Raw genomic sequence first — 27,895 nt, forward strand, 5'->3', positions numbered from 1 at the left:
ATATATATATATATATATATATATATATATATATATATATATTTATATCATAAAATAATGACTATATTTAGCATTTACTGCAATCAATGTTAAATGATTACCATTTTTTGTTTTAATACTGTCTATGGGTGCATCAAATTTTATATTTAAAAAAAACACTCCTTGGTGCTTTTTTGTTTGTTTGTTTGTTTGATTGATTGTTTGTGTGTCTGTTTTTACAGGCATCCTGATTCCTCAATGCACACTCCATACCTTTAGATGGCAGTAACGTACCTAAACGTATTTATCTAACTAATGTCAAACTACGCGAAGAAAATGAGTCGCCCGTTGCAGATGTAAATATTGGGAAAATAAGTCGATTCTTTCAATGGAGAAAGTCATTTAATTGTTTCCAAGTTTCCAAACAGTTTTGTTTTCCCTTTTACGGTGGATGAGAAGACACAGGACAAGATGTCCTTTACCCCGTGACCGAAGTTGACAGGGGTGTTTGGTCAAAGCGTTAGCCGACCTAGCTAAGCTTGCTACCATAGTCAGAAGTCAGATATAAAAATATGAACCCAAAATAGAAGATTAGCCTATACATCCAAGGGGGAGGGACTCGTGTCAATTTCCTGTTTATTTTAATTCTGGTACCGCTAAGTTAATCAAGTGATTAAGTCAAGTGACACAAAAGAAAATGTGTAATGCCTAAAGTATCGTTTTTGGCAGTACAAAATGCCACTTATTTATCTAACAAATTATTAAATGATTTTAAAAAATTGTCAAGAAAACTTTTGGAAAATATCTCCATCAGATCTTCAATTAAACTGTTACAGTAGATATAGCAAATATACCTTTAGTTTCACTAGGCAATTTAAATGAACATTAAACTGAAGAACTATTTAGTTTCAAAGCTTTAATTGTGTTTTAATCAATTACGCACTGTTCAATAATATGATAGCAAGAAAACCGGAAAGAATATTTAATATACAGTTCAACCAAGCTCATTGTTGGATTTTGTAGATGTCTTTGAATATAAAGTATTTGGCATATAGAAGCATAACATGGGGGGGGGGGGGGGGGGGATAATAAAATTAGCTAATACCTAGGTGTCCGGTATCATAAGTGCATGTCTGATATTTCTAACAAACTAATTTGTGTCAAAATAGGTAAATTTGGCGAGTTACGAATAATTTATCAAAACCTAACACAGTTAGCTGAGTACAAGTAAAAGAAACAGCTTGCTGTGGGCTCCCTGTTCAAGATGGCGGCTAACTCTGCACGCCATCAAAGAGCTGAGGCTAGTTGTTATTGTCTGTACCCTATCCGTTCCAGCTGCCCAAGCACGAGCTATATAACTAAAATGGAACATAATTTAATGTCAATCATAACTTCTTCTTTTTTTTTTACTGTTTACATGCAGTGGAAAGGAAAGAACAGCAGAGTGCACCAGTGAGGCAATGCCTCTCCTCCCTCGCCTGCCTTGACCGTACCCCTGCACAATTTGATGGTTTTGGAGTTGTCATGATGAAAGTTCCTGCTAGATCCACCGTGACTGGGGCAAGAGTGATATCCGAGTCCTGGAGAAGTACTGGTGGTGGATACTCAGTCGGGTGACAACGGAACCTTGAGCGGCTGTAAGTGGGAGTACATAAAGCCGCCACAGAATGGTGGAAAATAAGCAGAATGTTGGTGGTCCCTGTTGTGATCACGCAGGTAAGCTAAAGTAAAATTAAAAATGATGCCTTACTAAACATCATGTCATAAAACTGAGGTCTTTCAATCATTCTTAATCACAACTCAGGTCTTACTATGGAAAACATAAAGACAATGATTGTCACAAACTCAAAACAGGCCCACACACATTGGCTACGCCCCCGTGACTTCACACTGACACACATTCTACACTACCAGCTTGGCCCAGCCCCACCAAATAGCTTTTCAGTTTCTTTGATGCTTGATCTTATAATAGTATTAGACAGTTTGCAGGCATCACACACACACACACACACACTGACTCTGCACCTTTACTGTTGACAGCCAGCAAGCAAGCACAGAAAAGAGAAGTGAACACTCATCTCATCAACATGGTAAGCCAAAAAAGATGTTTAATATATGCATAGCCTACTAACAATGGCATTTTATTTGCTACATTAATTTTGCAGCTTCACGAGCTGAGTGGAAATTGTACTATGCGTCTTGAAACTTGTTCAGTCACTGACAGACGCCTGTTTGGCTGACGAATTATGAGAAACTTAAAAAAAAAAAAGAAGCATTGTACGTACGTAAGTGGGTTTTCGTCCGTCAGTGTAATCGTCACTAACAAGTGCCGACTGACCTCTCAGTCTGACTGATGGAAACACGCACAGTCTCTCCTGCCAGATGTTGGCGGGGTTGAATAAACAAACCCAAAATACCCACATTAAGTGAAAGTATGAATTACTTATTACTAATTACTACTTAAATGAATTACCATTTGCAAGATGTTGCAAAGTACAGCCCATTAAATGCACAGAAGCTTTCACATATAGACGAAAAATCTATTTCTGGGCATCATAACAAAATGGCACAATATATACTGACTACAAATTTAGCATTTTACATCAACATTGAACCATATTTACAATTTCATATGGACCGCTACGAATGAAATATTGCAATCATGATTTTCGCGACCAACACACACGAAGCTCGCCTCAAGCGCTCATTCATTCCGAATGGAGAGCAACCGACAGTGTCATTCATTTGGCTCATCATCCTCACTCCGTGGCATCATAAGCCCTCCGGTGGCCACCAAACCACCATCCCCGAGGCAGGAGCCATGTCCATAGGCCGGAAGAGTGACGAGGCTGCGGCTGGAGCTCTCATTCAAGTGAATGGGAACACTATCTGGCAAGCCTTATGTGCATTCGTGAATTATTATTTTTTCTTACCACAACCATTAAAAATTCATCCACTACTACATGTTAATTTGTAAATGCGAACAGCGCTTCAGAACCACCTCCGAGATGATTATAAAAGGCAGTTCCATTGTACCCGCACGGCCGCGAAAAAGTCAAATGGAAACATAAACAATCGGGGCCAACTAAGGCCAACTTGGTGTGGCACCGGTATATTAGAAAAGTCCCAAAACCATGACCGATAACCACCACAATTCATGTAGACATGGATTAAAAATATAATAATCATAGTCTGAAAATATTAGAATGAAACTTGCAATATTTTGTATAATATTAATATCGGAAGCACATTAATGTTAATGTTAATTTCATCCAAGATATTGTGAGTTTTGCTGCAATATTTCCATACTATGATTGATGAAATTTACTAAAGGAAGCAATGATGGAAGTGCAGTTAAAATAATGATGACGGACTGACAATTACAATTTGGTTATGCTTGAAAAAAATTACGAATGATGGACTGGCAACATTTTTTAAATTGCCCACCTCTGGTTCTTACTGTGCATCTTGTAATGGATCATTAGTGGGTGTTTGTTAAAAAGAAACTGCTTTACTAATTGCATTGTTTTTTTCAGTAATGCATACTCTAATGACCTTTAACAATAATGCCGTTCCCGCTTCTGTAGTACAAGGTGTGTTACTTTAATTATATTGGTCAATAAATTAGGCGTTAGGTTCAGCAACAAGTGGATTTTTCAAGTTAAAATTAAAACAAATCAATTAAAATATCAACAACAAAAATCTGATGTACTCAGAAAAAAGTAAAGACATTTTTTAAATCAGCATAAAACAAAGTTGGTTTAGGGACACATGAATCCATCTGTGATTATAATTTGCTATTGACCAGTGTTATTAACTCATCAATTTTTTTATTTTTCATGATTGGGGCATGAGACAACGCATAAATGATAGTTAGCGCAGAGGAGGCTAATTCAAATTACCGTACACTGTAAGCCATTTGAGAGGTAGTCAAATGCACACATGGTTGTCAGGGGATGTGCACACTTGTGCAACCTTGCGAATAGATTGTTTCTTCTTATTGGGTTGTACAGTTATCCGTCATGTAGGATTTTTTTTTTTTTTACATGATTTCTCTTGGTGTCTTTTTGTTTTTACATCACAAAAACATGGCATGGCAAAACAGGGGTGTGTAGACTTTTTTACCCTCACCCCAAAGCCAGCAGTGATAGGCTCCAGCTCACCAGTGACCTTAATGAATAGAATATGGATGAGTGATGAATTGATTGACAGGTAATGTCTCACTTTAATTTCAACAGAATTCGCTGCACAATGACGACATGAGCGATGAAGACGATTTGAAGAGAGAGACAAATGAAGAAAAGACATGGAGCGATATAAAGCTATGTGTGGCCCAAGAAAAGAAAGAGAGAAAGCAGCAGATAAAGAGGGAAAAGGAGCTTGCGGAGAAGCAGGAAAAAGAAAGGAAGGAGCGCAAGAGGAGAGACAAGAAGGAAAAGAAAGCGTGAAAGGGCAGAAAAGAAGGAGCGAGACCGGCAGAAGAAAGAAAGGAAGAAACGTGAGAAGAGAGACAAGGAGGAGGAGAAAGAGCGGGAAAGGGCAGAAAAGAGAGCGCGAGAGCGGGAAGAGAAAGAAAGGAAGAAGCATGAGAGGCGAGCAAAAAAGTTCTTCAAGTCAGTCAAGTTTGGACAATCGAAAAAGAAAGTGAACTTGTCCTTCTGTGAAATCACGGTCTACCTGTTCACAGGTGACCAACCAGTCACATTGACAATGACTTGATCAGCCTTTTGTCCCTTTTTTTTTTTGCCCATTTACCTCATAAAATAATTGTCCAATTTATCATTTGTAAATAATAAATATTTTTTGATCAAACAGTTTTACTGGATTTCATTTCATTTATTGACAATAATCATTAAATAGCTGAAAAAGTAAAATGCATTGACAGAGATGCCAGATATATGCTTTCGTTGTTAATTTGACGTCTGGGGTATTGTGTTACATCATGCAGCACCAGCCAGCTTTTCTATTAAATCATCCTTTTGCCACCTTTCCAGGCATGACCAATCAATCCTCGCTCAATCCAGCTGTTACCTTAGTCTAACATTTGGGTTGAATGTAACCCAATTATACCTATCCTGTGTTCCAGCAATCCGGCTCATTAAAAATAATGCAACAGAAATATGTCAGTGATTCTGTCAGGAATCATTGTATTCAGTGATTGATATTTATTGTAACTATAATGGAGCAAAAATGGGGGGGAAAAATCCACAGATTGAATGGTGACAAAGCAGCACATCTCCTTTTGGAGTAGTTTGTTCAAGTGCTAAAGTTTAAATGCAATGTTGTTCCATTATGTAAATTAACATGTACATTAGTGAAAAAGCAATATTTTTGGTCAAAAAGAAATACTTCCTCAAGGAGGAGCTTTACATGTAATTACATACCTATGATGGCAATTTAGCAAGTTGCCCATGACCCCAAATTGATGTTGTTATTAATCCTTTAACTAACTTTAAATCCTTGAAAATGGATTGTCTCATTTTGGTCATGTGATTGATTGTGAGTTTGTGTAGAAATGACCACAAACATGAACCCAAAATGTCCGCCAAAGCCATACTGTGTGACTTCAATGTGAGTCCTGTGATTGAATGTACATTCCACTGACATGATGAGTATCACTGTCCCCTCAAGTTACAAAAGTTAGTCTGACCTTCATAAATCACCACAATTCAATTAAATGTAACTGATTTCTATTAAAATCTTCATGCACTGTTACCAAACTGACTCCTGTGAGCTAAACCTTTGCTATTGTTGTTTGGAGTCTGGCAGGCAATCTCGCAAATAAAGAATTGAGAACTATATAGCATTTTGAAACATTCCACCTGCTCTAACTTCCAAGTGAGTGTAATATCATGGGTAAAACACAGCAAGTCAAGTCAAGCATGGAACTAGGAAGACCTTCCATAATTATCATCTTCCAATAATTATTAGAACTGAGACCTCAGTTACCATACAAAACATATAAACATAATTTAAAGAGCATAGTTCTGCAATACAACAATTTTGGTTAACTCAAACAGTGTCAAACAAAACAACTTGGCCATACCCCTATGACATCACACACATCCAGCCAATCAGCATCTTGGCCACGCCCCACCAAAGAGCTTGTCCTCTTTCATGTTTGTTTATTTCTCTTTGATCAACTGATCTCGTGAACTATACATATATTGAACAGTTTGCAGAGCCACTCACACTCACTTCTGACTCTGCACCTGTAGACAGCCAGCAAGAGAGCACAGAGAAAAGCGAGCACACGTCAAGATGGTAAGTCAAGGATATCTCTAAATTCATTCATGTACCAATAATGCATCATGTGGCTTTTTGGAAAAATTGGGAATAAGTACTGTACTATATAATCATGTATTTTTTGGGTAATTTACATAATGTTGCCTTAGTACGTATGTTTTAAATGTCTTAATATTGTGTGTCATGTTATTTATTTATTGGGGGGGGGGGGGATTCTTAGGTTTCTTACTATCATGACATAAGAATTATATTATTTTTATTTTATTTATTTTTTACAGAAAAATCTCCCACATTTCATTTCTTCAGAAAAATTTAATCTGTCATTTAATAGTGATTTTGATTTTGGCTTGTATCGATCTTTAAAACATTATAATTGAAGAAAAACGGTTAATGTGCCAAATGGCAGCGTGTAGATCCAACTTCCAGACATACCCTGAGTGAACCATTTTACTTGCGCATTACGATTCTGCCCTGACCGTGCTTTAAACTGTTTAATGACACCCCAGTTGGAGTTTACAAAAAAATAACTAAACAAGCAACAACAAAATATTTATTTAAAATACAAGACATGCTCGTTTAAAAAAAATCGCCAGTTCTAATGCTAATGCTAAAGTCTTAACTGCCATTGAATATGCTAACGTGAATAGCATCGACTTCTTAAAGTGATATCCTTTCAAATAACGAATATTCACTCACAAACGCCGTAGTAACACATACTTACAGGCAACCTAACAATACTCAGAGGCACGTATTCTTCCCAATTTGTGAAAAACTAGTTATATTTTAATTAATAGCGCTCAATCGAACTTTCTTCTTCTACTCTTCTTATCTTGTAAATGTACTTTTCAATAATTTAATAAATATAATTACGAGATAAGGGAAATGCAAATTCACACTTTGAATGTGTATGAAGATGCAATGCAGCAAAGATATGGATGCAGCAGAATGGAAATGCAATAGGCTTGAATTTCACATGATAATTATTACAAGCTCATTTTGTTGTTGACAAATAGAAGAGTTAAATAATAAAGTGTTCAACATGCAGGGATGGATGGGCATGAGGCTATGATGGTAGTTTTTACTAGTTGAGTTTTGTCTGTTGAAAAAAAAGTGTTTTTATTAATCGTGATTTCAATATCAATCAAAAAGAATTGTGATTATAATTTTTTCCAACATCACCCGGCCTTAATGGTGGGCCGAATGGTTTTCTAGATACGGTGCATATTGTATGTATAACAATCCTAATGTCTGTTTTGTTGTTTGCCCAGGATTTTGAGCATCTTGAAGACATAAAGACATATTTTCATGATGAGGAGAGCGACTGCTGCCCACGTGAGCTGCACCTGTCCCAGCTATTCTGCTCCACAGTCTCAGAGCTCGAGAGGCAGCGACAAAAGCGCATAATGTGGGAGAAAAGAGCCGAGGATCTTAAGAAGCGTCTGGATACCTGGATGGAGGCCTTGTGGATCCGACGGCAACTCCCCAACCACGACGACTGCCCTGAAGGCGTCGTCAAAGTCTTCGTGGATCAAAACGGCAACTTAACGGTTAGCTTCTCACCTCCTTTATTCTATTGGTTGATTTATGGGCAGCACGGTGTACTAGTGGTTAGGATGCCTGCCTCACATGACTCCTGGATTTGGGCATACTTGTGTGTAGCTTGCAGGTTCCCCATGTGCTTTTCCTCCATAAAACAGGTTTGCATCTTAGCGTAATTTAAAGGGGAAGTCAAGTAAAAAAAAAGTTATTTACAATAATATGTTCGATGTGCCTCCACTAGTCTAAATACGGTGTTCTGATTTACACTCTAAAATGTGAATTGTTGAGATTACAAATTGAAATGTTGACCAACTTAATAAAAATTGCTTCAATTGGTGACACGGTTGAATTAAGTTAGTCCAAAGTGCATATATTAAGTTGAATGAATTATAAGTTCATTAAACTTATATATTTACCTGAATTAAGTTAGTCCAAAATTACTCCAATCCAAAGTATTAAGTTTAATTAACTCAAAAGTAATTAAACTTAATATATTAACTTTGGACTATATTAATTCAATCGTGTGTTACCAATTGAAGCAATTTTTTTTACGTTTGTTAACAATTAAATTTGTAGTCTTTAGTTGGTTCAACAGTTCTCCTTTTAGAGTGTACGTTGCATTTGTGGAATATTAATTTGTCGTAAGCAGAAAAATCTTCTTTTTTTTCTTACTTTTTTTTGGAATTCCTAGCACAAGACAGTTTTACAACAAAACCTTCAAACTTCTGCTAGAAAGCAAATCAGTCAAGTGAGGAAAAAGCCTATGAGAAATTCTTAATTTAATTTGGGGTTAATGGCACTTTAAATTGTGGCAGGTGCACACTTCCTTCCATTTAATGTGTTTGAATGGTATTGGTTTATTCTGAACAGCCACATCCCCGGTTATTTAAGAGTGTGCACACTTGTGCAACATTTTTAATCCTCCCTCTTTAATTTTTCCTTAAACTGAGTTTCACAATGGTGTAAGTAATTTTGACATGATTGATGAACTGATTGATTAAATCAGCAGTTGTTGTCTCTTTCATTTTAACAGAAGTCACCGAAGAGCGACATGAGCGTTGGAGACAAGACGGAGACAGAGACAAGCAAAGAGGAAGAGACATGGCAAAGCGAAGAAGAGAAAGAAGGTGGAGGAGCTCAAGAAAGGAGCGATAAGGAGCAGGCTGCCAAAGTGACAAGAGAAAAAGAGCGGCAAAAGGAGTGTGAGGAGAACAAAGAAAAGGAGTACGAGAGGAAAACAAAGAAGGAGTGTGAGGACAAGGAGAAAAAAGAAAGGAAGGAGGATGAGAGCAAAGAAAAGAAGCAAAAGAAGGAGCATGAGGAGAAGGAGAAGAAACAAAGGAAGGAGGATGAGAGGGAAAAAATTAAGCAAACGAAGGAGCGTGAGGAGAAGGAAATGAAACAAAGGAAGGAGCAAGAGAGAAAAGAAAAGAAGGACCGGAAGGAACGTGAGGAGAAGGAGAAGAAACAAAGGAAGGAGCAAGAGAGAAAAGAAAAGAAGGACCGGAAGGAACGTGAGGAGAAGGAGAAGAAGGACAGAAAGGAGCGTGGGAGGAAAGAGAAGAAAGTCAAACAAAACGTCGGTGCAAAGAAAGATGAAGAAAACGGAGAAGAGGCGGCTCAAAAGAAAAGTGAGATGAGAAAGGTGACCTTCTATGAGATGGTCACAGTCGTAAGCATTTAGTCAGGTGACCAACCCGTCAGTGTCAAGGACTTGATGATCCATTTGAACTTTGTATTCATTTAACTCATGAAATAGTTGTATTTTTTTATTGATTGTAAATAATAAACGATTACTATAATAAACCATGTTTATTCATTTAATTGAATGTATTGAAAATAATAATATATAAGCAAACATAAAAAATGCCTACACATTTCAACCTTGTTTTATGATTACTTATATTGCAAAAACTAAAATAATGAAAAACATAACTACATCTTTGTCATCGTGCTGTGTCTTTGCTACCACATCCAAAGTTTCACTTAAAATCGTTTTCAATCACGTGGTCGGCATTTGTCCTCCATTTTGGAGGTTGTGATCTGCACATTAAGCTAGTCTTGAAAAAGACTAGTAGACTCACTTGGGTTCGTTGTTGTTCATTAATTGTTTGTTTTTTTCTGTAGAAATTTATTCAGTTATTATCAGTTATTTTAAAATGTAGAAGCAAAGATACAACACAATGACAAACACTGCACTGTTTGCTCCAACAGTTAGGTGAGCAATATGGCAAAATAATTGTAAAAAACCCCAAAGGTTTAGACAAGGCTTTGTATTTATCCATATTTTAATTGGTTATTCCCTTTAAAATCTTTTTATTTTGTTTGGAAGATAGAAATGAAAGATGATTTATTGATGAAATGTCAGTTAAGCCCCAGAAGATAAATAAATAAAACCCTGAAATAATATATTTGGCAGTTACTACGATGAGAAATGTCAAATTATTCCCAATTGTTAAAGAGCAGCTGGGAGAAAACTGCAACAAATGCAAACGTTTTGAAACCTTTCTGGTTCCTGGCTTTGAACATGAACAGCATCATATAATTTATTTTGTCAACAATGTGGATAGACATATTGCAATTAACGGTGAAATATTAAGTGACTTGCATATCAAGAAATACTGCCATTTCATAAAAATAAAATAAAATAGCTTCCAGTGTTTTGTGTCAAGGACACATTAGGTAGCACATCTTCAATTCAAGACTTATTTAAAATAAATGTGCCTTATACCATGTGCATTAAAATAAAAAGATGTTTAAAACATCTTGTCCCTTCTCTTTAGAATCAATAGGTATAGTAAGAAATAAATAAATAAATAAATAAAGAAAGAAAGAAAAAGACAGGAAAAATAAAAATACATACAATATTTGTGTGTATTGGACATTTTAGCATGACAAAATCCCAAAATACACAGCAATAGCAGTTAAGAAATGGTTTGCGGACGAAAGTATTAACGTTTTGCAGTATATATATATATATATATATATTATATTAATATATATATATATACATATATATAAATGGAGTAGCAGCAGTCTCTGACGGCATTTACCAGATTACACCACTAGAGGTCAGGCTTTAATATGAAAAGTGCCACCAGAGAATTTTGGGATCGGTGTTGGAAAAGAGAAGGAGAATAGAATAGAATCGGATAGAATTACATGATCTAGAATAGAATTACATTATGAGGTCTGATTTCGGTGTAGAGCAAGACAGGAAATGAGGTAGCCGTGAACGTGTAGAACAGTGGATATGTCCACTGGGTTTCCCCCCTCTGGGATCCGGTGTTGGACATGAACGAGAGAAAGCCACGGTCGGCGCATCGGATGCGGGTAATTCAGCTTCAAAATAAAATCTTATGTTGACATAGAATAATGGTAATGGGTAAACGAAAAGGTTGATGAACTACACCATGCCTCTAATTAAAAGGATGGTGCAAATCCTTTTAATAAAAAGGGCGAAATCAAATGGTAAAATTGTAAAGATACGACATGGGCAACCGGATAAAAAAAGACCATTGTAAATGGGTTTCGAGTGACGGCGTTTGTGGGGTTATCAAGTTAAATCCAGTATTCGCAAAAACGTTTCCTATCACCTCAAAACCCTTGAATTATGTGGTGGGCAGGTTCAACTATACTTTTACTCTGAAAACCTCACGCAGAAGTCGCTTACCTAGAATAACCGCTAGCTTGCCAGCAGCAATAGCGGCGTTCTGGGCTACAGTGACTAGTCAGTGTGGCAAGCGAGGGGCTAAAGGGATACGGGGTTTGTCTGAGGGAAGAGCAGTCCGCAAAAACCGGGAACTAAAGCGGCTGAATCCTCGACCCTTGTTCTGCGGGAGTTCCCACCGCTCGTCTCCCGCCCTGGCTGCAGGCTTTGGCTCCCTAAATCTGGTCTCAAATCTACGCGGTAAGTAGCCGAATCCTCGCTCACCTTACCGCATCTGTGTCAGCGTTTGCTTCGTTGTTCTCTTCCTTTTTTTTTGTTATCCAATTAAACTCCCCGCAACGACTCAGTCGCTCTTCACGCTGCGCAAAATTGATGCTGTTCCTTTAAATAACAGCTGTTGGTTAGGGGGGAAAACCGCTAATTAATCCTATTAGTGGCTGCATATGATACCCGCACCGCGTCCTTCATGTACACATTATGCATGTAAAACGGGGAAAGGTTGCTAGAAAGGATGGGGGTGATAAAAGGAGACCTCCCCCATTTATTTCAACGTTACATGCACTTTGCTTCCTGCCCATGCACGCTGTTATACCAGGCAGGCACTGTTGCCCAAAACACCGCAAGGCCTTGCGGTACACAAATACGCACACACGCATACACACGCAGTGGCTTCGGATGCGCAGGCTCGCCGGGGAGCCACAACCGGCTGACAGCGCCTCTCCAGCCGGCCTGTTTTGGCTCTGCTGTCTCAGCCCGTAGGGCCAGCCAGGCGTGCAGGGGCGGACACGAGCAAGGCGTGGCACGCGTGAGGCATGACGCACATATGGGCGTTCCTCCCTCGAACCCCCCCCCCCCCCCCCGACCCCCTTCCAGTTGTCATTGAAATGGCTTACACATGTAAACTGTAGTGCGATTTATAATAGATGCAGAGCAGACTTTCAGTGTGACGTCAACATTAGCAGTCAGCGGCAGTGTATTTGGACCTAAGAGGGTAATAAGGAGACCTTATAGACCTTTTTTTTAATGAAGATTGAATGCTTTATTTATGTTGAAATTAAGAAACATGTTGGGAAAAGGTCTTATCGTGCAAGTGATTGAAAGGAATTTCCTGGATCTGCACCAAATATGTAATGGTTGCTTCGTTTGCCCCTGCCCCACCCAACCTCAATATAAATATTTAAACTATTACTACACCCATCAAAATATAAAGCGTTTAGAGACATCAAATTCATGTCAGTACCTACTTACCTCATGTAGCTGCAAACTGAAAAATGATAAAACACATCCAGATCACAATGTAGCGCCTCTATTTGTTTGCACAGTTGTGCAAATTTTGGGTCCAATGACTTCTTGCAGCAAGGCAGAACAGCAAGCAACACACAGTATTATGCACCATCAACAAAATAACTTCATATTTCCCACTTGTCACATATCTACCAGATCAAAATTTGAATAAAGTTAAACTGGTGATGAATATTGTGTGCTTATGTCTACTGGATCTTTCCAAAGGAGTTAACGTGATTACGATTGCAGTGTTCATTCCTGGCACCCCCAGAAACTCACGTGCCAAAATCAATAATGACATGAACAAGCATGCATAGATGTAGAATTGATGTGAGGATACATTACAGTATTATTGTGGTTGTAGCAGTATTGTAATTGGCTTCTTGCGCTACATTTGAGATGGAAGATATGCTCTCTGCAGATCACATGTTTTCACCTCATTCATATCGATTGATTGCTTTTTATTTGATTAGCTTTGGCCAAAAACAATTCTTACCGAATTGCACAATAAAACAAATCCAAATGAATGGGGTGATGCCGCAGCTTATCAAACCTCTGCCTCTTTATTTGTTTTACAAAACAAACACACTTCAACAAAAGATTGTCAAAGTACCAACATTTAAAAAAACAAAACTTCTTACAAAAAATTGTACAAGCCATCAAACTAACAAAAATTTACAATATGTATACACACTCTTATTCTTGGTTTATATATTTATTCAGTAGGCTACTTTAAAAAGGGGAAGTCAACCCCAAAATTGTCTTTACAATAATTTGTTGCAGCCCAGTTCTTCATAAACCTGGTGGGCTGCCATGCATTTATTGCCCCCTGCCTGGCTAAGCGTCCCCCCATTGTCCTTGCCCTGATGCCCTGTTCAAGAACAATGATTATTAATCATGTCAGCGGCACATATTGTTTGATGTCCGTTGTATTGTTGCAGCCAACCCCGCACAGTCATTCAAATTGAAACAAGTGAAATATTCTCTATTGTTTTCTACAGTAAATCAAGTTTTCCAAAATTTCAAAATAAAATAAATTCTTACTTTTAATTTTAACAAAAAACAGAAGGTGCAGAGTTCTAATGGTTAGAAGCATATCTGAAAATTTAAATAATGAGTTCCCTGAAGTTGACACTTTTTTTAAAGATTGATCTATAATCAGCCATATGATTCTTCAAAATGGCCGATGCCAATATTCGTCAAAATTAGGGATGCACGATAATATCGGTGGCCGATAATTATCGGCATTTATGGGCCAATTTGACGTCAAACAGATAAACCAGATAATAAAGAAATCCGCCAATAATAATACACATGCCATGATGGTCCATCTGTTATGGTTGTGGCTCAAGTTGTGCCCAACTCCTCAACCCCTCCCCTCTCCTATGGTAGTGTCGCATATTTGTGACGTCATAATGTGCACGACCTCGTATTCACAAAAGATGCATCATGGCGACATGGCAGTTGCCAGTGTGTTCTTTCTTTACTGTCTGCCCAAAATGTTACCCTCGCAGTTTTTTGTTGCATTTTTAAAACATGATTGTTTTGTTTTGGCAAACTTAAAATGAGTTACTGGTTGTCTTTGAAGCAGAGATATTAATAAAATTCAGCTTAATGGTGCTTTACACAACGTTTCGATGTATTTGTACATGTTACACTTGTAGTAGGACTTGAAAGTATATTTGTATTTAAGTTAATTTTGCAAACAATTATCGGCTTACTTGTCGGTCATCGACATCGGCACTTTCTAAATGATTGGTTTATCGGTATCGGTTGAAAATAGCATTATCGTGCATCCCTAGTCAAAATGCTAAATATCGGCGCCGATAATCGACATGGACGATAATCAGTCTATCCCTAGTCATAATGTAAATTTAGAGTATTATTTAAATATCTTGAGGTCGCTGAGTGTCCTCTTTTTTTTGAAAATGAAAATATGGTCACCCTATCTAATGTAAATTAAAGTAATTTCTGTCATCTAGGGGTCAACAGTGTTACTACAATTTATTTCTGATGTGACAGAGAATGCATTTTTATAATGTTGAGAAAAAAAAATCTTGAGGTTGTTCCACAATCCACATTATGAAGCAAGTCACATTTTCTGCATTAATATGAAGTGAGATTAGGCTTTTTCTGCTGATTAAAAGCACAGACCAGCTCAGTGTCTTGTGAAAGGAATAAAAACATTGGACATTTCAAGACAATCATTGTACTTTATATAAAATAAAATAAAAAGTGTGGTTTTGGCTTACTAACAAGGCAAGTTGAAAATATTAGAACGAGAGCACAGTTGTTCACATTGGGCCAGCACTTATCCAACTTGGTCCATCGGACGTGATGTGTACTAATTCGGCCAGACAGGAATCCCCGCACTGCAGCAAAGTGGGGCATAACCCAGTCCCAGTAGTGTTAAGAGTTAACTGGAGTATAAAAATCCCAGCTGCCCTACTTTTTGATTTCCAAGGCTGCTGGACGACTGTTCCCGGCTAGCGTGATCCTCTCGAGGCGTCGCGAAGATGTGATAAATGACAATTAAGCAGCGAGGTCACGGACGGGGCTCGCTGTTCCTGTTTGGGTCATGCAGAAACGGGCTAATGATCCATCTGGAATGGCGGGGAGGATGATCCTTCACATTTGAATTTTATAGTCTATCAAACAGAAATTACTTTCCTCTAGAAAATGTCTGCTGATTTGTTAAGAGCAGGGGTACTCATGAATGCGAAGAGCTACCAGTTTGATACACACTTCAGAAATAACATTTGCTCCAACCATCTGCATTTGAATACATAAGGAATGCGATTTACCTTCTTACATCTTTAACTCATTCACTGCCATTGATGGCTAAAAACGTCAAAAATTAATTTGAACTATTTCTATTGGTTAAATTATTTTTCCCTCTTTTGTTAACAAGAGTATGAAAAGCTAGAATTTTTTTAATTGTACATTTAGAACAGATACGAAATTTGTGATTAATCGTGAGTTAACTAGTGAAGTCATGCGATTAATTACGATTTAAATTGTAATTACCTGACGCCCCAAATTTTTAATAATCTTTTCTTTTCTTTTTATTCATTCACTGCCATTGACGGCTATAAACGTCGAAAATTCATTTGAACTATTTCTATTAGTTTAACATTTTTTTCCACTTTTGTTAACAAGATTATGAAAACCTCATTGTATGTTTAGAACAGATATCAAATTTGCGATTAATCGTGAGTTAACTAGTGAAGTCATACGATTAATTACAATGAAGCCCCTAATTTTTAATAATCTTTTCTTTCTTTTTTTCCCATGAATTTATGCCAGTGAATGAGTTGATAGACTTAGAGATAAACCTTGGTGGCATCTTTAGTTATTTTGACTTTTCCACTCCTGCAAGCGCAACATTTGACCCCCAAGACAGTTTGACGCCTGCTTTGGGAATCAAACATCTGCTTTTGCACTCCCATGGCCGATGTGGCACTTCCTGTAGCAGCGACGCATTTACGGGACGGCACGGCAGTGCATGCTGGTACTGTTGGCTCCTCAAGTCAGGTCAAAGCAGGTCACGTCTGACCTTTTTATGTCTATCACTCCCTCTTTCTGTCTTTGTGTCAACGTCTCTCCCGTGTGGAAAAGTCGTTTTTCCTCCTCTCAGGAAATTCCTCTTCATCCCAAGGGTGAGGCTGAAGGAGAGGGTGTGAAGGAAGAGCCGATATTAAGCACGGAGGGATGCTTTCCAAGGCTTCATTTCGTTTTTTAGGGAATTTCCTTTTAACGAATTAAGTCAAGAAAAGTACGCCAATTTCTTTATTGAACTTATACAAATTAAACCAACTGAAGATTTTAAAGGTGAGGTCTATAGTTTTCTCTCAGAAATAAACACTTCTTAAACACTGGATGTGCACACATGTAATCCTTCTCAATCGACACCACGGCTTCTGTTAATGTGTGGTGGGGATTTTGTCATCATCCACTACCACCCCTGCCTGTATTTTGCCATTTTGTTGTGTTTTGCCATGAGACTGACGTCTGTGGGCGGAAAGTCTACGTTTACCCCTCCAGCCAATCACAGAGCGGGGGGCGTGTCGCTGAAGGCAGGCGTAATGTTGACGAGAAGATTGGGGGTTGAGCCATGGGAGGAGTCTTGAATTGGTTGTTTAAAAACCCAAACGGACAAAATTAAAGACACCACTTTAATCTTTCCATACAAATATACCTGTTAAATAGGCATTGAAGGTAGGGCTGGGCAATATGGCCCAAAAATAAAATTGTGTTGTTTTTTTTCCAGTCATTCAGGACGATTACGATTTTAATCTTCTAATAAACCCAACAAATGTTTATTTAAAAGTCTCATTTATTGAAAAATAATTCCTGTGCAAAATCTTCAGACAACAATAATGTATACTGATTCTCTAAATCAGTTTTAACATAAACTTAACATTCATAGTTAGCAAAATTACAACTCACAATAACACCTGGATCTAACAGAACATAAGAACAGCTTTTAATAATCCAGAAGACAAAATTCGATTTCACGATTTAGCAAATTTTGAACGGTTCAATTTTTAAAATAGCGATTAATCAAATTAATTTGATTTATTGCCCAGCCCTACATAGAAGTAAAAAAAAAGAAAAAAAAAGTATCGAGTCACTCCTACCCGAGTTCTCTTGAGTACAAATTTGACTTATGCAAGAATAATGAAATATAAAGCTAATTTTGGTATCCCAAAATAAGTCCATGTAAAGTGATCACTACATTTAAGATGAAGTTGCCAACTGCTTCATTATCATCAGTTTTTTCTCCTTTGTTTTATGGCTTTGTTAGCATAGGCTTCAGTCCAGTTTTGTTTATTAATTTGACAGCACTGATTAAATGTTATCAATGGCTTTATCAATTAATAGTCGTCTAGTCAGTTTTATGTTTGCAAAGAATAGACACTTGCAACGTGCTGTTCATTGATTGCTTTCATAGTATAATTTTTTTTAACAAGCTTTTGGGTTAAACAAGTTTGTTAAAATTTCCACAGATTATTCGCATGTTTTGTCATTTGAATTACTAATCATGGTTGTTCTTCTTCCACTATATTACTTGCTTTTTCAGTGTGTATTTCAGTCGTTATAAATTCCATAACATTATCTGTTGTTTGTCATTTGTTTTGTGTTTTATGTTGGTTATTGTTTAAGTCTACTGCATTTCAAATAGGGCTAGGTGTCGATTCTAATTTCCTCAATCGATTCAATTTCGATTCACAAGAGTTCAGTTTGATTCAATTTAAATTTTCCCCCCCGATTCCAATGGCTTCAATTTGATATCGATTAATTGTGGAACATCAATTCTTCTTAAATATCAAGGTCAAAGACATGATAAAAACTCCACAGACATTTTGCGGAGGCAGTAACTGGTTAAATGATTTAGTTTATGAATGAAAGTAACCCGTGTTATAATCACTTTAGTTTTACACAAACATTGACATCAGCAAGAATGAGATGAAAATATTTTCATAATTCAAATTCAATTATTGAAAATATAAATTAAACAGATTCTGAATTGTCTTAACGTGCAATAAGTCTGGTCTTTCATAAATGTAAGAAAATACTTTTAAATTCAAGTGAACCGCAAATTTCAAGAAAACAGTAAGATACAAAAAAATGTTAAGCCTTTAAAATTTTCATTTCTTTTCTTAAGAATTTATGGGAAAGAGATATTAAAATAATCAACTCATGGTTTTATAAATCAATATCAGGCTTGAAATGGAAAATCAAGTTGATATCAATTATTATTATTATTTTTTAAAACCCAGCCCTAATTTCAAAGCATTATCCAGATACATAGCAACCTCAGCGCCTTTTCTATTTTTCCTGTTTTTTGTAAATAGTGTGTATAATGTGTCCGTCTAATCCCCATTTAGTTCCTTTCCTATTGTCAAGCAAGGTTTCTGAAATAGCTGTTATTTGAAATTCATAAAATTTGTCCATGCAATACTTTTTTCTTTCGTTTTGCTTTGTTTGTTTTTTCAAGGCAGAATTTTTTTTGGTCATTAAGTTTGATAGATTTTTTTATTTACTTTTTTACAGTATTTCACATGTATGACCATAAAAAAATTGAGCAAAAGCCCCACAATCTAGCACGACTCGCCCTTTCTTTAGCTTTAAAGCTGCTCTATGGCGGATTTTGTCCCCCAAAAAAACATCTTTACAATAGCCTTTTTATTTGACCCTTTATCACTCCAACATCTTCTAATTAGCAGATTAACACTTTAGCTCTTCACAATGGGTACTCCTGCAAGCCTCTGGCCAATAGTTTTCAGACTAGATTTGGGTTAGAATTTCCCGCCCTCTGTCAGTGGATGTGACGTCATGCGTGCTTTGTTTACGTGAAGAAGGGAGTGTGCAGTTTAATTTTTCGGCAAAATGTCGTGATAGCGATTTGGAATTTAATTTCCTGCTTTACACGCTTGAAGAAGCTTTTGCGTATTGCAGTGGCTAACTTTTTACACTTGGTGGTATGACAGTAACAATGTCAGTGGGATTCATAAAACAACAACAACAACAAAAACATATTGACATTAGACCTCTGATAGTGACAATTTGACCCTGGAAAAGATTGTTTATCAGCTCATTTATTATTTACCGTTTGTTTTCAGTTTCGAATGAGGGCAAATTCCACCTTTGAAAACTCAACTTCACACCTGCTAATGTTTTTTATTCTTCTGGAAACCAGTTGTTAACCCTAAGTGTTCTGATTCATCTCCTGAAATTAATTTTTTAACTCAGAGGAAACTGTATGCTGGCTCATAGGGACCAAACAAGCCTAAGTAGCCCCAAGTAGAATAATTGTTACATATCGTCACCCTCTTAAAATAATTGCCTAAGTCATTTTTTTTTGCAAACGTGATTTTTTTTTTGTTAAAATCATCTCCATATGATGCAAATGGTTTAATTTCTTGTGTTTCTGAAAAAATAACTTGGGCGATTATTTTAACCCATTCATGCCATTTTCAATGAAGTAACTCCATTTGCTCCAGGCTGTTTTACTGGATTTTGACAGATTTTGCAAGGCCCATGTGCTCTATTGCTATAAAAACATGGAACCTACCAAAGAGTCTCTTCTTTAAAAAAAAAAAAGTATATTTTTGTATCTTTCCGTTTTCCAGAAATTAGCATTAGAATATAGCTAAATTTCATCATTATTCACAAATCTGTTGAAAACACTGGGGAAAATAGCTTTTTTGCAACATGGCCCCTAGCTGATCTTTTAGGCTACGTTCACACTGCAGGTCTTAATGCGCAATTCAGATTTTTGGGTGAGATTAGATTTTTTTGAGTAAGCATTCACATTACCTATTAATTGCGACCTCGGTCTGTCTGCTGCGTGGACGTAATGCGTCCCCAAAGTGACCCGCATGCGCAGAAGAAGATACAACGTCACTGTGTTTCCGAAAGTAAATACGTATCGTCCAGCAGCGTGTCAGGGCCACGGACTTTTATAAGTCCATCGTCGGGGCTCATATTTTTACCATCTCATATCTACAGAGGAGTGATGCAGGAGAAGATAGAAATAATATTTTGTGAAAATGAGGCGAGCTGTTCGAGCGCCTCATCTCACGGAGATCTCTCCTTTTTTTTTTTTCTCCCTATCGATGACGTCACGTCATTACTGCGCGTAATAATTGAGCCGTCTGCGTGGCTAAATTACTAATATCACAACCACAAATGCCATTTTATACTTCAGGTTTCAAGTGGGATTAAATTAAAGTAAATCATAAAGTCACAACTGTTACTCGAAACAACTTTGTCGATTCACGTACGTCTCCTGAGCCGTGCGGACCTCGCGAATGCGTCAAGCATAAATCAAGCTTAATGCCGCCGCCCGCGTGTTTTTGACACCGAGGTCAGATATATGCGACCTGGCCGTTCAGACTGCGGTCGCATCGCAAAAATTTGGATACGTATCCAATCTAGGACCATATGTGAAAGTGATCCAGGTCGGATATGAAAAAATCGGAATTGAGCCGTTCAGACTGACATAAAAAAGACAGATACAGGTCGCATTTGGGCAAAATAATCAGATCTGGGTCGCATTTGCCTGCAGTGTGAATGTGGCCTTATACTCTGCTGCCTACTGCTGGCCGTTTTTGTAATAACTAGCATTGCTTTAAGCGACCTCTTCAAGTCAGAGGCTACATCAAAGCCTTCTGTATGATCTAGCATACCCCCCCCATAAAAAAACGTATAAATACGTTTTTAGGACCACACCAATATTTAAAATAGAACGTTTTTGGGAGCAAATAAGTTAAGAAGGCGTCTATGCGTCCATTTTTGTATGGACTCCTTTGGGATTCAATGTGGCGGCAAAGTTGACTTTCAAAATGTAACACAAGCTTAGAGCATCAGCAGCGACATAATAGTGTGTTATTATTGTACACATGAGGCCACACTTTTTTTTTTTTACTTTCCACGTGATTGCCATTAACAGCTGCAGTTTTAAGAACTCCCATAATGTATTCTTACACTTTAAAATAGTCTTCCGTGTATGTGAGTGCATGCGTATCTTGTTGCATTTTTTGTGTGTGTGTTGTTTATTGTTGAAACATGAATCTGGACAATGCAACGACTCAGCCTTGTTGGTGTGTCCACATGACACACAAGCAGCATTAATGGAGTATCCAGATGAGGTCCTCTTCTGTCTTTTCTGTTTATTGATCTTTGTCACCAAATCAAGCAATTAAATTGATGGATGTTGTTTGCACATAATCATTTTGAAAGTAAAGTATTCAAACATTAAATTTGAACATTTGTGGACCTCCAGAGCTAATATTTTATACCAGGGAAGATCAAACTCTAGCCCTTCAGAGGCCAGAGGTGAGGGTTGTTATCTTGTTAGTCCAGAAGACATTCCACTCATCCTGCCACACAGCCAACAAAGAAGGATTTCACCAAACGTTGCCCATCGGTGTTGAGCATGACCTTGTCGCGTCTTGTGTTGACAGTGGGCAAGAACATGCTGAGCGTTTAGTTGGCTTTTCAAGACTGAATCTAATTCCAGACAGATGGAGCGGCGTTCTGGCTGCGCTCGCCCTTTGGAAAATTGGGTCTCATTTCTTCTTATTTTTTATTATTTTTTTTATTTTCCCTCTCCGTGTTTTTCCTCTCCACTCTAGCCAAGCCTCCCCCTCTTTCTCTCTTTTTTGTCTGAGTTGATGTCTTTCGGCCCGTATGGAGAACCAGGGGCAGGTTGTGCAGCTGGGAATCAGGCCTCTTTCAGACTATGCTCACTGAAGCTTTTATAAAAGAACTTCAACATCAACTGAAATCTTTCTTCAATATTAACCCAATCAACAATGTTTTTTATGTTTTTACATAAAGTAGAGCTGGACCACCAAGGTTAGTCCCAATATTGTTAGCGTCATTAGCGGGCTAACCCACCACTCAGAAGTCGTAGTTTAATCAAACTATCTGTACACATGGTTTGTGTCGCCAATTAGTTCTTAACTAGATGTTTTGAAATGTAGAATAAAAAAGCATCAGTGTCAACTATCCAAGATAATTCATTTCATGTTTTTCTTTGTTTAACAGTACACATCCATCTTCTATATGGCTTATCCTTACGAGAGTTGCGAACATGCGAATGTACTTGAGCGTATCCCAGTTGATTTCGGGCATGAGGTGAGGTACAGCCTTGACTGGTCGCCAGCCCATCGCAGTGGATTAGAGTAATTCTACTTAAAGATGGATTGAGGAGGTTGTCACTTTTTTAACTCGTGACTGCCACCACTGGCTTAAAGCGTAACTGCAGCCTCTGTGTCAAGCGCGTGCATGTTTTTTTTTCAGCCTGAGCTGGAGTTTGGGCTGTGCTCAAAACCAGCCTCTTGTTTCTTTCAGTTTCCATCCAAATTGTGTTGTATGCTAGCTTAGACAACATGTCCGTGGGGATGAGCATGATGTCACCCTCCACCACTCAAACCCCTCCTCGCCTCCCACTGTGAGTGTTCACCCCAAAATGCTCTGAAATGAAGGGAAGATACAAGCTGATAGTCGCAGTTAAAAAGTCGCGGCTTTTTGTACTCATCTGGGCATTGGTGGAGCAATTTAAAGTCCGTAAATAATGGCAAATTGTACTTCATTTATGTAGCGCTTTTCAACCTTACAAGGCACTCAAAGCACTTTTAATGTTGATATTAAAATACAGACAAGAAATAAACTGCTGTTGAATAAATATATATAAATAAATAAATAAATATTAAATAAATAAATAAAAATACTGTAAATAAATATAATATAAATGTTTACTTATTTTTATTGCACTGTATTGTGTGTTTAGTAATTTTAGTAATCTGTCTAATTTCTGTCAATTGTTATTGTCAATTATCCACAAAACATTTGACTAGGCATTTATCCGTCTGCCTTCTATACAGAACTCAGTGAAGCGGGATATTGGCTTGTGTATGCACTTTCAAACAGCTACAGATGGCACGAAGTCTGGTTAGACATAGAATACTTTTTGGGATTGTGACAGTTGCTTAGAAAAATGCATGTTGACTGAATGTTTTTTTTATTTGTCCAATACTGACTTGTTTTTCAGTTTTTCCATTCCATTCCATTAAATGCAGACCACATGATTTTCAAACTCTGGTGTTCTGGTCATCCATATGCTGTAGTATAGCTTAGCATATGTGCACATAGCACACCTTTCCCATATCCAAAGCCACAATTTAAGGTTTCTGAAACATTTGCAGGTAGTTATGTATTCAGGTAGATATGCTGCAATCCTCGTTGGCAGCAAGTCGCATTATTGGGCCTGGGCGTCGCCTTTGTCAGCATAATTATGTTTTAAACTCTGTCAACATTAAAGCTGTCCAGCCTGATGATGCCGCCAAAATTCAAGATGGGCCAAGAAGAACATCTGCAGGTCCTCAAGTCTCTGTAAAGAAATATTTTAATCCTAGCCTCATAGTTTGTCTTTTGAGTGTCTAACCGATATATAAAAGTTGCTGAGCCAGAACAGAAGGCCTGAGGTGGTGTTATTTTAGCATGTGCGTGTGTGGAAGCAGATCTGGAACAGTGGCTGTGTTTTCTGGCCGTATACCTTTTGGGTTCCACAACACATGTCCGTGCACGTGAAACCAGCTCCAAAACAAACCGCGGTAAGCTCCTGACGTTGGAGGAGATGGAAAGTGTGTGTCGGACTGGTAGGGTCTCAAGAGGGGCAATGGAAAGCTCTTGTGTGGCTAGAGCGCCACCATGCTTTAGTATGTACCAGTCACCGACGTGCAAGAATGACTGCTGCGTTAAACCTTTGTAATAATTATCCATAATTCAGAATCATGTTGATGCTCCATAGCCTTGTAATAATGTGAATGCATTTGTGGTAATATGTAGTACTGTTGGGCCAGCCTCATGTTGCATAGCGCTAGCATTATTGACAATTCCGAGATGACGTCACAAGTCAAAATGGCGATCAATTTGGTGAAATAAATGTATTTGCTCATTGAAAAGCATTATACTTTGGATCGTTTTGATTTTTGAATTTGATTCGTGAGGATTATTTAGATTTTTAAAATGTGATCAAATGTCGTTTGACTACTATAACAATCTGTGTGGTTAGTATGATAGGCAGGCAAAAGCAATACAATCCGCTGTTTGTTTTCACTGTATAAAGAAAGAATTTGCATTGCGTTACATTGGGGAAGTATCAGGAATGCCCGGATGTTCACTGTCACTGTTCTACACTGTCTCAAAATGTAGTTGGCATGTCAATTATCTCATAGTGTAGTAACACAGAAAGTTGACACAGTAAACGACAATAGAGAGGGTACACACCAAAAATTAGAGTTAAATTTGTGGGAGTACATTTTAACTCCCATGGTGTAATTTTAATCTTTTCGTGTGTATAGACGCCTTAGACGGTGTTATTTCACCTACTCCACAGAGTGTTAGATTGGCTGTGCCTTTCACCTGCTCATCTCCCTTTCCTCCTTGCTTATCACTGGGAAATACTGACAGTCTTGTCAGACAAGAGGAGGTTGGGGCCATGAATTCATTTTCAGTCCGACTGTGGTCAACACATATAGCTTACTTCAAATGCTCTCTTCAAAAAAAGTGTTAGGTTAAAGTTGAAAACCGTCGTTACATCGACGGCGACTGCCCTTCCTCATTTTCGCAGAGTAGCCTACTTAATGAGGCAAAGCCTCTAAAATAATCTGTCTCCGTGTACTTTTTCCAAGACTTTGTAAAAAAAAAAAAAAAAAAGGCACGGCTTAAAACGCGGAAACTTTCGCCCGCGGCGAGCCGATGTTGACAGAACCACATTTTCGACGAGTACTTTATGAGGCAATGCATCGAAAAAATATGTCCGTGTATATTTTTTGAGGATTCGCTAACAAAAGAAAACAAAAAACACTTGCAGAATGCGTAAGACCGAAGTTACAGGTTAAATATATTTATAACACTATGTGGCTGGATAGCTAGAGGATAAGCTCGCTGCCTATGGATCATGAGTACGCCGGTTTGATCCTTGTCCTGGTAGACCTTTTAGGAGTCACCTTTTACAAGTGTCTGAGAAGAGTTAAATGTCTACTCGTGTAGTGTTAAGTAATTCAGCTTAGTGAGTTAAAAATGTACTCTCTCCCGTTGGGAAATATTTTCACTATTTTAATAGTGTTGTTTTTATACTGCAAAGTGTGGAGCTATATAAAAAGTGTTGAAATCAACTCTGTGAGAGTTAATTTATCACTGGGCTTTTTGCTGTGTATCTTTCTTTTTAATGTGACTCTTTGCTACGTGAAGATGCCGAGCTTTTTTTGCCTTCTAATCAACAGCTTGCACGGTCAAAGACTGCTTTATACTCTTTTGTTTACTCTGGCGTCAACTGCCGCCACATCACGTGATCAGCAGCGTTGGGAACGTTACTTTAAAAAAGTAATTAGTTATAGTTACTCGTGACTTTCTTAAAAAAGTAACTGAGTTAGTAATTGAATTACTTCATAATAAAAATAACTCGTTACCAGGCAAAGTAACTATTTTCACTACTTAAAAGTTGTGTCTCAAATAATTTAGATTTTTACATTTATTATTATTAATATTATTATTATTGATATATTTTTATACAAGGAATTCAAATTATGTCCAGCCTATATAGGGTGTTTATTTATTTTTGTGAATATTTGTCACACAAATGCCTCACTCCATAATGGCATATCATATAATAATAATTTGGAGTGGTGATGTATGTTCTACCACTGCCAATTACTAAAGCAATCAGAATAATAATAAAAATACAATAAATACTGGATATATATGGTAACTATAGGTATTTTGTAGACAGTCCTAGCCAGTCCCTCCAGGATTTCACGGGCATTTTTTATGATTACTGTGGGCTAAAATAAAAAAAAACTTTTGTACTCTTTCAATTAAGAGAGTTTGGTGATATATCTTCAGTTTATAATTCTACACATTTAAAGACAAGTTATGTTAATTGATTGATTTACGTAAAAAAACTGCCCAACTCTCGACTTGCATCATTCACATACAAATGTTATATACTGTAACTGCGCAACGTTTCTCTTTTTAATTACCGGTAGTTCGGTGCTCCCAACAGACATCAACTCAATTGCCTCCGTCAGTGTGATTTGCGGAGACTGGATATTTCTTTCAACACTTTTCACGTGTTTAGCACTATTAATTACACTAGGCGATTATGTTGCTATGACTTACCAAACACCGGTATCTTTTCTTGATCGCTGTTATGGTGCTTGCTTGTGGAGTTGCGATGTTAATGGTTCTTGGTGGAACAGAATAGTCAACAAAAATCGTTTCTTATGGCAGCCATTTTTCGGCAACTCTCTACTGTTATATTGATTAATGTCACTCACGGATGACTTCCAGGCAAGCTAAGGTCCAAAAGAAAGACACGTCCGTCACGCCGTGACACGCTTCCCGCAGCACCTCCAAATTAAAAGTTAACATACATTTCAGCTATCAAGAAACTTTTATTGTGACAAGGTCCGACAACAACAGTGCCTCTAACTGTGCGCTAATTACATTTTAGAGCAAGATTTCCGCCAAAGAGCAACACACGACTGCACAACGTCTTGCAGCTTATTTCGAGCCTTAAAACTAATAAATGAATTGTAATGCAACACATTTCACATACAATAACGATAACAGCGTTTCAAATACGGGGAGAATAGTTGGTTAGATTAGTCCGTTTATGAGTTACCTAACGCCGTTAGTTTAAACGCCGTCATTCCTAACACTGGTGATCAGTGCCGTGATGAGCACCGTAGCTTCTCTGATCTTCTACGCATGCTGCGCATGTGTCACAAATTCTTGCAGCGTATTGATGGGTGGGCGGAGCATTGCTTGTGATTGGTTAATTTAGTCACATGCTGTGATGACGTACTTATCTTTCCACAGGACTTTAATTTAGTGGCCGTACATACCACGTACGCCGCCATCGCCTTCTTGATCTATTCCGCAATAAAATTAAACAAATGATCTGGTCATCTAGGTCGATTAGTTGTAGCAAGCGAATCCATATCTCTACCTTCTGCCAAATTCATACCTTATATTGAATATACCATCTCTACCGCACACCTTTTAATAGTATTCGCCGGCCAGATGGTAGTCACACGTACATGTTCCTGTCTCCAAGCTCTGCCAGCTCCGCTTTGCAGTAGTTGCATAAAACTTTATTTTTGTCCTTTTTTAATTTAAAGCAACCCCGAACATCGGGTGGTTTTTTTCTTTTATTTATACAAATGTCTGTGAGATAACAGTGAAGTGGCCAAACATGGTTCCGGCACAAATATGGTTTTAAAATGATTAATTCTAGCTAGCAAGCAGAAACATTTATGCTGACCACTTTTTGCGGTCGCCCTTTAGATCATTGAGTCTTGGGATTAATGTCATTTTTGCCATGGCAGCGCTTTCTTGTCCCATCAGAAGCCACTACAGCATCCCCTTTGGTTCTGGAGGTCTAGCTAATGTTAAGTTGATGTTGTGTGTCTGAAAGTGGTGTGAGGTGAGTCTTTAGAACTTGTTGGAACTGGAGCCAGTCTGATGGTGTTTAGCTGAGTCAGACCTGATGTCAACATCTGCACTCTCATTTTATCATTGTCTCTGTAACTCACTGTGAATGTTTGTGTGCCAGATCCAGTAGCAATAAACTTAGAGGACACAGCAAGAAAATAAACG

The 27,895-nt window shown here is 37.7% G+C and overlaps 3 protein-coding genes and 1 long non-coding RNA gene across 5 annotated transcripts in view; 3 read left to right on the forward strand and 1 right to left on the reverse strand.

The window, feature by feature from the left end:
- LOC147164312 (alpha-tectorin-like) overlaps window positions 1-11,794 on the reverse strand; it is a 46,067-nt gene extending 34,273 nt beyond the window's left edge. The window contains exon 1 of one of the 2 annotated variants that reach the window (XM_086090592.1): window positions 11,704-11,794. The gene's annotated coding sequence lies outside the window, so the exon portion shown is untranslated. Of the gene's footprint in view, window positions 1-7,672; window positions 7,818-11,703 lie in introns of those variants that run through there. The other variant, XM_086090591.1, reaches the window with a different exon arrangement.
- LOC147164315 (uncharacterized) lies at window positions 1,090-4,641 on the forward strand. The gene is made up of 3 exons (XR_015096730.1): window positions 1,090-1,695; window positions 2,020-2,069; window positions 4,218-4,641. It is a non-coding gene; the product is annotated as an uncharacterized LOC147164315 (long non-coding RNA).
- Window positions 6,103-9,458, forward strand: LOC147164316 (uncharacterized). Its single transcript, XM_086090597.1, has 3 exons — window positions 6,103-6,243; window positions 7,494-7,772; window positions 8,798-9,458. Exons 1-3 carry the CDS (start codon window positions 6,241-6,243, stop codon window positions 9,446-9,448), a joined length of 933 nt encoding a protein of 310 aa, XP_085946723.1. The 5' UTR covers window positions 6,103-6,240; the 3' UTR covers window positions 9,449-9,458.
- LOC147164317 (ras-associated and pleckstrin homology domains-containing protein 1-like) overlaps window positions 11,467-27,895 on the forward strand; it is a 72,431-nt gene continuing 56,002 nt past the window's right edge. The window contains exon 1 of the mRNA XM_086090601.1: window positions 11,467-11,674. The gene's annotated coding sequence lies outside the window, so the exon portion shown is untranslated. The remainder of the gene's footprint in view (window positions 11,675-27,895) is intronic.

This window comes from Leptonotus elevatus, chromosome 12 (genome assembly GCF_054856555.1).
Source record: "Leptonotus elevatus isolate MCC_2025b chromosome 12, RoL_Lele_1.0, whole genome shotgun sequence".
NCBI lineage: Eukaryota > Metazoa > Chordata > Actinopteri > Syngnathiformes > Syngnathidae > Leptonotus > Leptonotus elevatus.

Coding starts and splice junctions, on each gene's coding strand:
- LOC147164316 (XM_086090597.1), top strand. Junction 7,773..8,797: donor ATCAAAACGGCAACTTAACG/GTTAGCTTCTCA, acceptor TCATTTTAACAG/AAGTCACCGAAGAGCGACAT.